This window comes from Loxodonta africana, chromosome 25 (genome assembly GCF_030014295.1).
Source record: "Loxodonta africana isolate mLoxAfr1 chromosome 25, mLoxAfr1.hap2, whole genome shotgun sequence".
NCBI lineage: Eukaryota > Metazoa > Chordata > Mammalia > Proboscidea > Elephantidae > Loxodonta > Loxodonta africana.
Window position 1 is genome coordinate 27,294,514 of NC_087366.1, and position 16,813 is coordinate 27,311,326.

General features: G+C 33.7%; 1 protein-coding gene across 6 annotated transcripts in view; it reads left to right on the forward strand.

Moving 5' to 3' along the window:
* COP1 (COP1 E3 ubiquitin ligase) overlaps window positions 1-16,813 on the forward strand; it is a 251,325-nt gene that overhangs the window by 153,866 nt on the left and 80,646 nt on the right. For 4 of the 6 annotated variants that reach the window (XM_064276604.1, XM_064276605.1, XM_010590990.3 and 1 more), the window contains one exon: window positions 2,373-2,489. In XM_064276604.1, coding sequence (XP_064132674.1) covers window positions 2,373-2,489 — 117 coding nt within the window. Of the gene's footprint in view, window positions 1-2,372; window positions 2,490-15,766; window positions 15,831-16,813 lie in introns of all 6 variants that reach the window. The other 2 variants (XR_010319394.1, XM_064276606.1) reach the window with 1 other exon arrangement.

Sequence of the window (16,813 nt, forward strand, 5' to 3'; positions counted from 1 at the left end):
TGCACATCACAAAGTAGCTTCGATTTTTTATTACGAACCCTTGTATGTACATCACATTTTTAATATAATAGGCTATATGGGGGTTGCTTTGCAACTGTAGATTTTATGTAAGTCAGACGTTTGTGATCTGGGGACTGCCTGTATACTATTTTACCTTTTGATTTATGATACCATCTTAGGATATTCCAATTATTTTTTAATGTTATTTCATTATACCTGTTCTGTTTAATAATTACTCTGAAAGTATATTGTTATTTTTATGTAACTTCTTTTTCCATATCTTCATATTATTTTAAACCTTACTAACCTTGTAGCTCAGATGTATTGAACACTAATATCTTATACATTAGAAATTATAATCATGGCAGTTACCTTCATGACTTACTTAAAAAATACTAATGATTTACTCCACTGAAAAATTTACTACAAAATAAAGACATGACTCGCTTCTAATTTAACTATTATTCTCTTAGTTCTGATTCATTTTTATGCTTAATTGTATATAATTGTCATAAAATACTGATATATAACCCTTGTTTATTAAAGTTCTCAGTGAGTATAGTGGGGTTATGGGTATAGTGGGTTCCCCATAAGTACTTGTTACGGGTTAACTTTGGTTTTCTGGATTATTGGAATACAGTTCTACCAAAATCCACTTAATAATATTTGAAGTGTTATGTTTGGCATGCAGACTTTCAAATCTAGCTAGACATCTCATCTCAGTATTGTGGATCTCAATGCCAGAAAGATTGTGTATTGATTAAAGTGGCACATGGCTTCTGTTGGAGAAATAACATGGAACAAATACTGCTATTTAAAATTCTTACTCTTTCAATAATGAATACCTTCCTTTGGGAAGTCTGTTAGATTCATCATATTGTAAATAACAGCATTGTTTGTCATGATTAGTTTTTACTCAGAGATCCCGTATGTTAAAAGAAATTCTATGTTCTTATGAGATCCCATTTCACTGAACTAGTGTATTTTGGAGCTATTTTTATTTTTACTCCTCCTCTTTGCAAGTTACTGATTAGCCTTTGTAAAATGATCCTACGATTTCATAATGCCTCTAAGGGGAAATGCAACCCAAACCAATTCAGTTCTGTTCCACTTCTGCTGTGACACCAACTGCAAGTGCCATACTCTCCTTGTATCCTGACCACCAGAGCTGAGTTAGACCCCGTCTGTTAAGGGGCACAGTCCTCTGGAATGTCACATCTGCCTAGGACTTCAGCTGCCAACCTCAAGCTTGGCGATCCCCACAGCACCTTCACTTCTGATTTGCTGGCTGAAAATTTGGGGATTCCCCTTATTCTTTCAGGATACCAGCTGCAAGCTTGGGAATCCCGAGGAAGGCTCCCCTCACTTCTAACCTGTTGACTCCTACTACCTTGAGTTCGATAATTTGCTAGAACTACTAGCAGAACTCAGGAAGGTGTGATATTTACTATTATACTTTGATTATATATAACAAAAAGAATATAAATGAAGGGACACTTAGGATGAGGCCTGGGAGGGTTTCCAGCATGGAACTTTTGCATCCCGTAAAAGGATTCACTACCCTCCCCCAAGCATCATTACTTGTCACCAACTAGGAAACCCATGGAGATGGGAGTTCCACTACTTAGGGAAAAGACTATCTGCTGTGGTGCACTGAGTATGGGAAGAGGGTATGAGAGTTGCTGTAGTGCCTTTGTTACACAATGACTTAACCTTTTTACTTCTAATTTCAAGTCAGACCTGCTTTTGGATCATACAGGTTTCTTCTCCCTAATCATTACAAATCTCAATAAATACCACTGAAGATAGACTAAATATCTAATGTAAAAACAAAATTTTAAATTTGGCTAAATGATTTTAACTTTCTTACTTTAAAAGGCTTAGTTAAATCACATAACTAAATTCCTACATAAAATTTTAAAATCATGAAATTCTTAATTAAAAAATAAAATAAGAACTTCTCCCAAGTGCTCTAAAAGATATTTTTATTCTGATATATACCAGTCATAAAGGTGTGTGTGCATATAACATATGTACTCTTTAAAGACTACTAAAAGGGATACACATGTACCCACCACATGGGCTCTAGATAGCTTTCCTGTCCCCTTCCTTTATGCTCTAGTGGGACCATGTTACCTGTCCGTATGCATCCATATTTATCCAAGTTGATTTCTGACAATAAAACTAAGCCGTCTTAGTTTCAGGAAGTTATTCTAGTATTAAATCATTCAATTTAAACATTTTTGGTCCTAGTAAAAAAAAAAAGTATTTTAGATTTGCACAATAACTGGAGCAATAAGCAAACTTTCTAAGTTACAGAAGCATTTGCTAATATTATGTTTCTTTTCATTTTTATTGTCCTTTATTCTTAGTGAAGCTGTGGTCTACCAACCTAGACAACTCCGTTGCGAGCATTGAGGCCAAGGCTAACGTGTGCTGTGTCAAATTCAGCCCCTCTTCTAGATACCATTTGGCTTTCGGCTGTGCAGGTAAGAAATGAAAGCAGATTTGTCTTCCTTACGTGATAATTGAGCATCATGGCTAGGACAGAAAAGCATTTAAAAAAGAAAAACTGTTCTCGTAGGTTTAAATTTTGCTTTAATTGTTAGACTCTAAATTAGAAGTATGCAGTATGCCGTTTCTTATTTAGTGCCATGCCTTAATTGCACTATTCAGTCACCTGTGTTTAATACAGAGCGATGGGTTTCTTTTCTTTTTTTGGTTATTTTTCTAAGTCTTTGTGTGCATGAGTTAATGCTTATAACTTAGATCATAATGTTGTTTAAGCAATTAAGCTATATTGTATTTTTGCATAGACACAGGAATCTTTTTTTTTTTTTAAGGAAGTCTATTAATTTCTTCAGCAATTATTTATTGAGTGCCTACTGTGCACAAAACACCCATCTAGGGGCAGTGAATAAGACAAAGTCTTGTTTCATGGAGTGCATGATAACATCATAAGAACAAAAAATATTAGCTATTTTTTATTTTTATTTTTTAACTAGGGAGACCATATGTCTGAGTTTGTCTGGGGCAGTCCTGCTTTAGCCTGTTGTTCATTATAATTACTTTTAATGACCTCTTTCATTCTCGTAAGTGACGTGAGTTGGAAGATATCCTTAATTCCTTTTTCTTCTGTGTTTGAGTCTCCCCCTCGAAGATTTGCTAAAGCAGTTAACATCTGTAATTTCACCTCATGCTATTGTGAAATCTCTGTTTTTTTTTTTTTTTTTAGATAGTTTCAGTTGTCTAAAAAGGTAAGCTAGCACCATATCATGAGATCAGCATCAACATTTAGGAAGGAGAAGCAGAATTTAAACTTTAATTTGTCATATATTTTTTCCTCATTTTTAATTGTCACTGGAATACTGACATAATTTTGTAAACATGTTGAAATGGCAGATGTTTTGTTATATAGATAAATATCGCTCATACTCAAAAAAAGACAAATTCAAAGCAGGAAAAAAATTTTTGAGGAAACCCTGGTGGCGTAGTGACTAAATGCTACAGCTGCTAACCAAAGGGTCAGCAGTTCGAATCCACCAGGCGCTCCTTGGAAACTCTATGGGGCAGTTCTACTCTGTCCTGTAGGGTCGCTATGAGTCGGAATCGACTCCATGGCACTGGGTTTTTTTTTTTACTGGGTTTTATGGACTAACATGTAGATGTAAGTAAATTTTCTTTTATAATTAACATATAGATTTTTTTCCCCCATGATTTAGTGCTATACTTTTCCATTTGAACCTGCTATTCTGTTATTTAAATCCTCATTTTGTCATTTACTAGAAATGTGACCTCGGGCAAGTTAGCTACCTTCTGTGCCCAAGTTCATTATCTTTAAAATAGAGATAGCCCTTTGGGTCTATTAAAAGAATTATGAAAGATGCTATGTATAAAATTCTAATGTATAAAATTCTTATAACATGGTACTCAGTAATTGTTTAAATATTTTCATTATTATTTAATCATGTATGCAATTAAAATACACATTCCTAATTTATTGAGAGTTTTAATGATATGTGGTATTTTATAAATACACTCAGTAACCATTGGTCATTATCTGTGAATAGAAGTTATTAGCAATATCCAATTAATATATACAAATGCCAGATAGGAGCATCTTTAGATTTTCTTGGAAAATGAGTATCTACTTTAAAAATGTTCCTGCTATCTGGTAGGCAGGTTCTGTTCCAACTGTTACAATTTTTCATACATTTCTTAGTTAATTTTGGCATTTATTTTACCATACAAGTTTTAAGGTTTATATTTTTCCAATTCTAGAAAAACTCTTTGGAATTCTTACCAGAATTGCATTATGTTTATTTGTTAATTTTGGAACCATTGACGTTATTGTAATAATATGTCTTTCCAGATAGTTACATGGTATGCATTTCTATTTGTTTGGATTGGTTTCTATCTTGGGTAAGATTTTAAAATTTACCTCATTTAGGTCCTGGGCTTTTTCTGCTTAATTTTTAGAATGTATTTTAAATGAAATATTTTTATATTTTAAACGAAATGTTTTTCCATTGGTTAAGAGCTATGGCTGCTAACCAAAATGGGAGCAGTTTGAATTCCCTAGCCATTTCTTGGAAATTCCATGGGGTAGTTCTGCTCTGTTCTGTAGGGTCGCTGTGAGTCGGAATCAACTTGATGGCAGTGGGTTTCTTTTTCTTTTTTTGGTATTGCTAGGAAAGAGTAGAACTGCCCCTTAGAGTTTCCAAAGAGCACCTTGCGGATTTGAACTGCCGACCGTTTCGTTAGCAGCCGTAGCACTTAACCACTACACCACCAGGGTTTCCTTGGTATTGCTAGGGTAGATAAAAGCTGTTGGTGACTGGATTTTTGTCATATACTAGATACCTTATAAACTTATTAATTCTAATGACTTTTTAGTAAAGTCCTTTGGATTATTTGTTTATACTTGACATCACCCAAAAGTGATAGTTGTGTTTCTTCTTTTCCAATGATTTATTGCATTGTCTACCTCCAAGGCAGTGTCATATGATACTAGTGATACTGACCTCCCCATTTCCTTTATTTAATTGAAAAACCTTTAGTGTTTAGGCTATTTACTTTTGGAAAATAGTGTTTACTGTATTCAAATCATTTTCTTTTTTTTTTTTTTTTTACTTGTTTTTTCAATTAGGAGTAACTGCAATATTTTATCAAGTGTATTTTCAGCATCAATTGATATGATTGTATGGTTTAATTTCTGATTTTTAAATTATGGTTATAAATTATCTGATAATGAATTATGGTGTTTCTAGAATAAACCTTTCTTGAGCATAATGTAGAATTGCTGCATTTTATTGCTGATATTTTATTTGGTATTTTTGCATCTATATCCGTAAATTAAAATGGTCTGCAATTCTCTTCTTTATTTATTCCTAAGTATTTTATTATTTGTGGTGCTATTATGAATGGAATTGTTTTCATTTTTGAATTGTTGATTGCTAATGTACTTCATTTTTGTTTATTCATGTTGTATCCTGTAACCCTGTTACTCCTGTATATTTGTCCATATAGTTTTATTGCAAATTTCTTGAGATTTTCTACTTTTTGGATCAGATTGTCTGTGAATTCAGACAATTTTAGTTTTTCCTTTATTCTCTGCGTGCCTTTTTACTTTATTACATTAGTTAGAAGCTCAAGTGCAATGTTGAATAGAAATAGCAAAAGTAACTTCCTAATCTTAAGAGGAAAGTATTCAGTCCTTCTCAGTTAAGCGTGATGTTAGCTATGAGTTTGTTATAGATTGCTTTATCAGGTTAAGTTTTCTTCTAAGTTTGCTGAGAATTTTTATCATGATGAGTGTTGAATTTTGTCAAATGGTTTCTTTTTTTTTTTTTCTTTTTTTAATTTTTTTGGTCTTTATTGAGGTGATCATGTGGTTTTATCACTTTTCCTTCCTGGGGAAGAAAATTCTTACTGGTCATGATGTAAAAATTTTTTTATATATTGCTGGATTCAGTTTGCTACTATTTTAAGTATATTCGTGTCTGTGTTCACGAGGGGTATTTGTCTGTAGTTTTCTTACGACATCGTTTTCTAACTTTGATATCAAAGTACCACTGACCTCATAAAACAAATTGGGAAATGCTCCCTCCTTTTTTTTCTGAATGAGTTTGTGAAGGATTGATATTATTTCTTCTTTAAATATTTGATAGAACCTGGTGCAGTGCTTAAGCTTTTGGTTGCTAACCAAAAGGTTGGCAGTTCGAATTCACCAACTGCTCCTTAGAAACCCTATAGGGCAGTTCTACTCTGGCCCATAGGGTCGCAAGGAGTCATAACCTACTCGATGGCAGTGAGTTTGGTTTGATTTTCACTATTGAAGCTATCTGAGCCTGGGCTTTTCTTTGTGTAAAATTTTTAATTCCTGATTCAATTTCTTCTTATAGTTCTTTCAAATTTTCTATTTCTCCTTGAAGTCAGTTTTAGTAATTTTTGTCTTTCTAGGAATTTGTTAATTTCATCTAAGTTTTGTAATTTGTTGGCAAAGAATTGTTCAAATATTCTCATAATCCCTTTAATTTCTGTAATGTTGGTATTAATGCTCTGCTTTCATTGCTGACTCGTAATTTATATTTTCTCTCTTTTGGTCAGTCTGGCTAAGTTTGTCAGTTTCTTCAGTGTGTGTGTTTGTGTGTCTGTGTGTGTTGGGGCAGTGACCTGTAGATGGGAGCTGCTTCAGGCTAGAATACCACATATTCTCCACTGTTCTTTTACCTACTTCAGATTTTCAAGCATAAATGCTTCTCACATTGTTGTATGTCTTCAGTTGATTTCCAGAGCACTGAAATGGTTGTTTTTATTTTATGCTAGTATTATGGAGTCCCTGTGTCATGCAAATAGCTTGCACCATTGTTAACTGAGGTTGACAGTTTGAGTCCACCCACAGGTAGTTCACAAGAAAGCCCTGGGGTTCTACTTCAAAAAAAATCAGCCATTGGAAACCCTGTGGAGCACATTTCTGCTCTGACACACATGGGGTGGTCATGACATTGACTCAGTGGCAACTGGTTTGGTTTTCTTTATACTAGTACTAAAATTAACAGGAGTATTGATTTAGATTGGAGTTATAGAGTTAGAAGGAAATTGAAGAACTCATTTATTTCAAGCCCATCAAAGATTTTTGTGAAGTTCTCACTATCTAGGTACTGGTAGAAACTTGTGCTGTCCAGATGATTTTCCCACTGAGAGTATTGTCATACACATGAGGTTGCTTTTTAAATACCATTTGTGATGTTTGATATTTCAAATGAGCTGTACATTTTTAAACATAAGTTATGGAGTTATGAAATAGGTGATTAGTATGTGAGCTACTCACTGATTAGTATATAACACACTGATTACAGTCTGGCTGTCTGTTGCAAGGAAACCCTGGTGGCCTGTGGTTAAGTGCTATGGCTGCTAACCAAAGGGTCGGCAGTTCGAATCTGCCAGGTGCTCCTTGGAAACTCTATGGGGCAGTTCTACTCTTGTCCTATAGGGTCGCTATGAGTTGGAATCGGCTCGACAGCACTGGGTTTTTAATGGGTCTGTTGCAAGGGCACTGTGGTTCCTGCTTGGCAAGCGATGCAGCACGCTCATTCTAAGCTTCCCTGCCTGTCTTCACTGAGGTTTTGTATTTCCTTTTGGTACAATGGGTTCATTTCTTTCTCTTTTCTTTTTTTTTTTTTTTTGTGTGTGTGTGTGCTTTTACTTCCTTATTTTGCTCTTTTACCTTTTAATATAACTTAAGAAAAAGATGACTAGGTTTTTGTTTTGTTTTATTGGCTCTTTTAGCATGAAGACTTTCTTGAGGTAGACTAAAAATCCACAAGCATTTCTTTTGAAATATCTAATCCAGTAATGGTTCCCTTGAAAAGGATAGACTATATATATATTTTTTAACTCCCTTTTTGTGGTTAATATTGAAAAGTCTTTAAATTAAATTTGATTTTGTTCTGTTTTATGAAAATCCATTTAAAATGTATTTTTAAGCCCTGAGATTATCTAAAGCATACTGTTACCATAAAGGCAAGAATATTGATTAATTATTTGTTATTTGAATGGTACATGAAGTTTTCTTATTGGAGAGAAACAGGTAGAAAGGCATTTTTTTCCTCAAATTTATCTCCTCTAAAGCCAGTTTAGGAAAGGGTTATAAGACTGAACAGAACTCCTAGAAATCTGTAGTTCTGATAGAATATTAAGTTTGTTTGCATGCTAAGTTGAAGCATCTTGCAGTTTTATAAGCTGTAATTACTATAACAGGTAGGAAGTATGAGTAATCTTAAGATTAAAATTTCCCCCAGAAATTATTGATAGGAATCAAAGATAAATTTAGTATTATTCTGATTCAGGGGGTATATTTATTATGGCAGCATATTCACTGGGAGGAAATACTGTTCCTAGAATAAACAAACAAGAATTCTAAAGTAGCCTATGTAACAGTATTATCAGTAAACATTTTCAGTTTTCATTACCGTAGACTCTTTTTTCTTAGCAAACAGTTCACACACACAAATACACGCCATTTGTTTTCCAAATTTTAATACTTTCTATTTCCTGTGATTTGATATATGATCTCTTAGTGTTTAAAACGAGTTTGTATGTTGTTTTACTTAATTCGAGTCTCAATATTACTTCCCTTAATCTAGAACCTTAGTGGCTTTGTATTGCCGGAACAGTGTAGCTAGGTTTCTTGGCTTTCTGATTTGGCCCTCCATGTGCTGCTCTAATCTAAACAACTTCACTCATGCTGTTTACTCCCTGTCTGGAAGCTTTCACCCAAGAGCATTTCATAAAGCTGCTTCTTCCAGAAAGACTTCTTGATTCTCAGTAAAGCTATCTGAACCTTTTTTATGTACTCATCTTTCATTTTGTTATATTTATGTAATCATTTGAAATTGTTATTAGCTATATAGACAGTACAAATATATCATCATTTTGAAAATTCATATGTTAGGGATAAAGCTCAAGTTCCCCTTGATCAAACTTTATCAGAATTCCTCCCCAGAGGTACTGCTGTTAGTAGTTTGACAACTATTTTCCCTAGTAAGTAAATAAATAGACAGCATTCCTTGAGAAGGAGCCCAATAAATATTTTTCTTTATTTAGAACAATGCTTTTGTCTTTTTGTAAATGGGGGGGGGGGTGTTCTTAAAGATAAACATATATACTACATAAAACTTACAATTTTAGAATAGCTACAGATCTCTGAAGTCAATTTATATACTACCTTCCACTCCTCCCAACCAACACAGACAACATCACAGTCACCAAAGAATTATTCTTTTCAATTTAAGAACATACTCTTTATTTTAAGGAACTTTGCAAGTATCAACTATCCATACATTTGTGAGTTTGTTTCTCACAAATATAACTCATTTTATGGAGTTAACCCTCTATTTTACCAAGTACGATAGCCTTCGCCAGGGCCTGGTCCCTACTAGTAGCATGCCTAAAGTAAGTGAGATGAAATTTTGCCATCCTCGCTTCTCAGGAGCATTCTGGCTGTACTTCTTCCAAGACAGATTTGTTTGTTCTTCATGCAGTCCATGGTATATTCAGTATTCTTCAGCAAAACCACAACTCAAATGCATCAGTTTTTCTTCTGTCAGAGATGGCTACAATAATGGGCTCAAACATAGCAATGATTGTGAGGATGGTGCAGGACCAGGCAGTGTTTCGTTCGGTTGCACATAGGGTCACTGTGAGTCTGAACCAACTTGATGGCACCTAACAGTATTAACATGGAGGATTATGATTAGGATAGAAATATTAGTGCTTGGGGTATCATTTATTATATTTTACCAATTTACTTAAGTATTAGCAGATGACGTTTTAGGTTTGTTAAGATCATAAATCTGCCTTGCTTTTTATTTTATACAGTATTTGCCAGCAGGGATAATATCTTTCTCTTTGCTCTTTAAATAAGTTCAATGTCTGAATATTTCTTTAATAAATGTTGATTAATGACAGCATTAATGAACATGTTTTTCAGTTATACATACTACATAAAAAAAATACTACATAAAAAAAACATAGATAAGAGAAAAAATGAATATCAAGAATATTTTGTTTTTAAGTTTCCAAATAATTTGAATGAATTCAAATGGAAGTGACATGCATAAAGCCAGTATTCAAGAAACAAACTGCTGTATTACTTTGTCATAAATAAAATCTACTTTTGGGAGTGCTGGAATGTAAAAACAACTTTGAAGCATCTGGTAAATCAGCTATTTGTGTTTGTCCTACATTCTCACCTGTAAATACCACTCTAGCCAGATCTTTTAAAAATGAGATTCACAGTAAAATTTTTATTTATGTTTAGTACAGATACATTTTAAAGTAGGGCATCTGTTATTCAGCTGTTACTAATAAACATGATCATCATACATTTTCTCAACTAATATTGAGTAATCACTGTAAACACTGTAGAAATACAAAATGCATTTACACAGTGTAAACTTTTATTGGGCAAACAGTAGAATACTTGGTTGAACCAAAAGAAAGCAAGAAAGGAAAGGTGGGGAGTGGGGAGGGCATAGAAACTCCAGGATAAATAAAAAGTAGAAAATAAGATGGTAGATAGAAATTAAAATGTATTGAATTATAGTAAATGGAAATGGCTTAATTGCTCTGGATAAAAAGCAGATTAATAGACTAGTTAAAATCTTCAAAAAGCAACAATGTGCTCTTTACAAGAGACACATTTAAAACAGGGATATGGAAAGTTAAATGAAAACAGTTTTTATTTTGGCATGGGAGTAGACAAGTGGAACAGAATAGAGAGTTCAGAAAGAAACTCACAAACGTATGGATATTTGGTATCTGCAAAGATGTTATTTTTTGCATAGGAGTTGGGAAATGTACTTTCCATGCTCAGACTGTTGGTATCTGTATGGGAATATGAAATTTGACCTCTACCTCATACTATACAGAAACTAAATTCCAAATGACTGAATGACCTCACGTGAACAGCTAAACCATAAAGTACTGAGAAGATAATATGGGAAGCTGTCTCCATGATCTTGTAGGGGAGTAGGCTTTAAGATATGAAAGGAATAAACCATAAAGGCAAAGCTGGGTACATTTGGCTACAATAAAATTAAAAATATCTCTTTATCAAATAATAACTGTGATGACTTATTTCGTTAAAAAAATTACTAATTGGGGGAAGATATTTAGAAAAGACATAAATGACAAAGGGTTAGCATCCATATTACATGAAGAATTCCTTCAACTAAGTAAGAAAAAGATATGTACACTCTACAGCCTTTACTGTTCAAAGTGTGGTCTGCAGATCAGCAGCATCATCATGACCTGGGAGCTTTTAAGAAATGCAGATTCTCAAATACTATTCAAGACCTACCAAATCAGCCTTTTTTGGGGTAGGACCCCAGGAACCTGTTTTGTCAGATCCCCCAGGTGATTCTTACACATTCTGAAATTTGAAAAGCCCTGCCCTGGAGAAACATATTTACATAATGTTTATAGTAGCATTGTTTGCCATCGCAAAAAACTAGAAATAGCACAAATGTCTATGGATAGGAATTTCATAATGTATAATATATTCAGCATTGAAAATGAATGAACTGCAGCTCTGTGAATCAGTGTAGACAAGTAACAAGCCTAAATGATGAGTGAAAGAAAATCACGGAAGAGTACACAGTACAATTACATTTATGAAGAGGCAAAGCAAACAATGTATTATTTAGGGTTGTATACATTGGTGATAAAAACCATAAAGAAAAGCAAGGGAATGATTATAACTATTTCCAGAATAGTGCTTACCTCTCAGATGGAGAAAAAGAAAATGTGATATACAGGAGGCTTTTAAGGAATAGGAATAATTAAATTCTTAACCAGGGTAGTAGTTAAAAAGGGGCTGAAACTATCCAGATGCATTTTATATATTTTTCTATATGTAGGCTATTTTTCTCAGTCAGAAAGTTTTTTAAAGAGCTAGAAAGAAGGTAAATAATTTAAACGCTAAAAATAATTTTGTTGGTATATGCTAAGACATGTACATATACGCAGAAGATACTATTAAATAATTTCTTTTTCTTGATGACTTTTAAGATATCACTGTAAAAACCTCTTAATATTGACTTATGTTTGGGTGGTTGTAAGTGTAAATGGCCTAAATGAACAGACAGAGTAGTCCCTCTCAAGTTTTTCTTCATGAAAGATTGAGACTATTTAATTTTTGTTGTATCCTTTCCCAGTAGGTTGCTTCAGGCTCAGCTATATCATTTGTGTTTCTTTTTTGCAACAGTGAACACTCATACAGCGCTGCCACTAGGATAATTTATTTTTAAGGGAATTATTAAAATAAGCCCCAAGCCAGAGTTAAGCAAGATTGTTGTTGTTTATACAGCCTTCAAAAATTCACTAAGTGACAGAAAAAGGTATGAATTTTACATCCTAATATATGTGTTCTCCTGAAAGGGTTTCAGATAATGTGTTTTTCTTCATTTAGGTTTTAAAAGACAGTTCTAAGAATGGCATACTGTTGTAGATTATTGTAAATCTGTTATTAGAAATACTTTAAATATTTTTGAAAAAACCATGTTAGAAAATTGAAAACATGTTTCTTGATTAGAACCTTTATTTGGTATTTTCGCATTCTGTTTGCAAGATCGGATATAGTGGTTAAGACCTACAGCTCTTAACCAAAAGGTCAGCTGTTCGAATCCACCAGGCGCTCCTTGGAAACCCTATGGGGCAGTTCTACTCTGTCCTATAGGGTTGCTATGAGTCGGAATTGACGAGAGAGAGAGAATATATAAATATATATATAAGATATATATATATAAGGTATATGTAAACATGGTAGAGAAATAATCTTAACTATTATTTCTTTATTGAGAGAATTGGAGTGAGAATATTGAGAAGAGATATACAGAGCCTCTGCAAAAAATGTAACATTCAGCCATTAGTATCTGAGTTATAGATATTCTTTAGACAGAAACCATGGTGAACATTATCTTAAAGAGCTCAATTGAGAAAACAAAATGTGACCATTCCTGCCCCCCCCCCGAGATCCTAGTTTAAGATAGAGTATGTAGATTGCCATATCAGTATTACAAGCCAAGAGCTTGAAAGCCTATCTAAGCCAGCATTCTTTTCATGTACTCATTACTATCTCATCTTTTTCGTGACCTTCTGATGTAGAAGTCCAATGCTTATACCTATTAATATTTTAGTTGCATCTGTCTTATTAATGTGGTCCTGAATTAATCTTAATCTGTATAAATCACTTTCTAGACTCTACTGCTTTTACTTTAACAGTAGTGCTGATTAATTACTGTCTTTTAATAAGTTTTAACTGACTGTAGGATGCTGAAAAATTGTTTTAATATTTATAATATTTAGGTTTTAATATTTATAATGAATGTATTACATTGTTGTTGTTAGGTACCGTCGAGTCTGTTCTGACTCATAGTGACCCTATATACCACAGAACACTGTCCGATCTTGCACCATGCTCACAATCATTGTTATGCTTGAGTCCATTGTTGCAGGCCCTGTGTCAGTCCATCTCATTGAGGTTCTCCCTGTTTTCCACTGACCCTGTACATTACCCAACATGATGTCCTTCTCCAGGGACGGATCCCTCCTGACAACATGTCCAAAGTATGTAAGACGAAGCCTTGCCATCCTTGCATCTAAGGAGCATTCTGGTTGTACTTCTTCCAAGACAGATCTGTTCGTTCTTTTGGCGGTCCATGGTATATTCAATATTCTTCGCCAACACCACAATTCAAAGGCATCAATTCTTCTTCGGTCTTCCTTATTCATTGTCCAGCTTTCACATGCATATGATGCAATTGAAAATACCATGGCATGGGTTAGGGGCACCTTAGTCTTCAAGGTGACATCTTTGCTCTTCAACACTTGAAAGAGGTCCTTTGCAGCAGATTTACCCAATGCAATGTGTCTTTTGATTTCTTGACTGCTGCTTCCATGGCTGTTGATTGTGGATCCAAGTAAAATGAAATCCTTGACAACTTCAATCTTTTCTCTGTTTATCATGATGTTGCTCATTGGTCCAGTTGTGAGGATTTTTGTTTTCTTTATGTTGGGATGCAATCCATACTGAAGGCTGTGGTCTTTGATTTTCATCACTAAGTGCTTCAAGCCTTCTTCACATGACTTTTACAATAGCTTTTCTCCTGTTTCACAAAAGAAAGGCAATATCTCTCATCATTCTGAATCTTAAGATGATACATTGTTCCAGGGTGCAAAAACGTCAGGGCTATAAAAGGGATGATTCTAAACATTGGTACCAGGGTAAGTTTCTGTCTTTTTTTGTCTAAGAAGTATTTCTACTAAGAGTGAAATGTAGCATTATAAAAAGGATGTTTTATACCATGTTATGATGTTTTTACTTTAGATATTGGTTGAGTGAAACAGTGAAAGGGAATGCAGTTTTCCTTTAAAGGACATCTTCCCTCCTTTGACTGTCGTCGTAAATATGTATGCGTTGTTCCTGAAAGTAAGTGCCAGGAGAGTAAAGCAAGAGCCCGTTATCACAAAATATTGAAAGTGGATCTCCTTACTTCAGTTAGGCAGTAAATTACATCTTGTCTGTTTATCCATTTATTTGTCATAGAAACAGAATTCAGAAGTGAGGTAGTTACAGGGATGCATATTAACACTCTGATTTGAAAACTGAAAGGTTTTTTAAATAAATATATATATAAATTGTTGAGGTAAATCTGTAATGTGAAGCTTTTGACAGAATACTTTTAAAATACATAATAAGATAAAAACAAATGTGGATACCAAAATAATGTTCCTAAAATACTATTTTAGCAAAGTTATATTAAAATGACAGTATTTTCAGGGCTTTTTTGTAGGCTTTTTGAGAATATCATGTTAATAAATAGATATATTTAATCTGCAATTAGAAAATCCAAAAAAGCTCTGAATACCAAAAATTCATTCATTACTCATTTGATGATAAGATCTGATCTGGAGCAGAGCTATTTATCTTTATATATCAACATAGTGTAATTGTTCATAAGTTTTATAGTAGCAGTATCAGTGTGTTTGATTATAGGATGCTGACTTCCTCCTTTTTTGGGGAGTGTTATATTATGTGAACCTTACTACCTTTCAAGATCCAAAAAATTCAGGATTATGAAACTTACCTTCCCCAAGGGCTTAGAGTAGGTGGTTATGATCCTGTATATTTGATTAATATGGATAAAGCTGTTTTGGTACTTTGCAAAAATTGTGAATATAAATAATTCTTTAATTACTCAGTAACAGGATATATGGTTCTACTTCTTTGTATTCAATAAAACTGAACGATGGTTTAATCAAGACATGAGATGATTGATAGATTGTTAAAAATAATTTTTTATAGTAGATTATGATTTTTGGCATAAACTTGGGGTTAAAAAAATTGAGTAGCATTACTGTGAGCAAACTTTTGGTATCTATGAACATATCTTTATAAACATACCACAAGAAAAATGAGTTGCCACCAAGTCAATTCCAACTCATAGTGACCCCATAGGAAAGAGTAGAGCTGCCCCATATGGTTTCCAAGGCTGTAAATTTTTACACAAGCAGACTGCCACATCTTTGTCCCAAGCAGTGGCTGGTGGGTTCAAACTGCCAACCTTTCAGTTAGCAGCCAAGCACTTAACCAAGGCACCACCAGGGCCCTTTTTTATGAGCATAAGCAATGAAAAATAGAATGGAACTAATGCTGAACAATAAGAATGGAATTCTAAGAGTATATAATACTTATTTGCAGATAACAGAACAAAGTGGGGACAAAGAAGAGGCAGGAGAAAATGCCGTAAACCTCTTATTAAGAGGTATATTTCCAATACAATAATATCTTTTGTTTAATAATTATTCTTAAACTTGTAATACTTCTTATCAGTTGTGTACTAATAATAATTTTAATGGTAACTCATGAAAAAAAAATTCTTGCACCTAGAGCTTATTACAGGAAAGTAATGTTTGTATTTACATACATCCCTCTCTTCCTTTTCAGAGAAGATAGGATGCTAAGTATTATTAGACATAAAAAGACTTAAAATCACTAGGGTAAATTTTATTTTTTAAGGGGAATGAATATACATATCCAAGGGGAAAATAAGTTATATAAAATTTTCTACTATTAAACAGTATCTTGTTCATGTATTTTTTAAATGGATGCTGTTGAACATCAGATCAGCCTGGTGTTTAGACTTCATTGGATACATTTAGAATTTATGTTTTAAAATGTCAGTATTTAATAACATGTTATAGATTACAGTTCTTGCAACTATTTAAATATATGATTAAAAGTTTTAGAAGTCGATTTAAAAATTTATGCAGGTATAGTTTTTCAAAATTCTTTTAGAGATTAAAGTTAGATGTTTGCTCTTAGTTAAATTGGGGGCATATGAAGGTGGATGTTTATAGATGGTAGAGAGTCATGGAATGGCCAGTACTGGTCAAAAAGTAGGTGCTCGATGGTTGAATTGATAGATTCATCTTTAAATGAAGAACTGTGCATTGTTATATAAAAAGATGAAATATTTCTCATTACAAAAATTCTATTTCTTTTATGGCATAAATGAAGGAGTTTTGGTAGGGTTGTTTTTTGTTTTATTAATTAATACACAAATTTTAATACCTGGCCTCTGTCTGCTGTTATAGAACGACCTGTGGGATGTAGACAGAAGTTCAGAAGCTCCAAAACTTCTAGCTTGCCTGCTCTTCCTCTCTTCCTTTTTCTCTCAACTCCCCCTTCTTTCCCTTTCTCCTCCATCCCTTTCACTCCCTCTTCTCCCTTCTTTTTCCTCCTCCC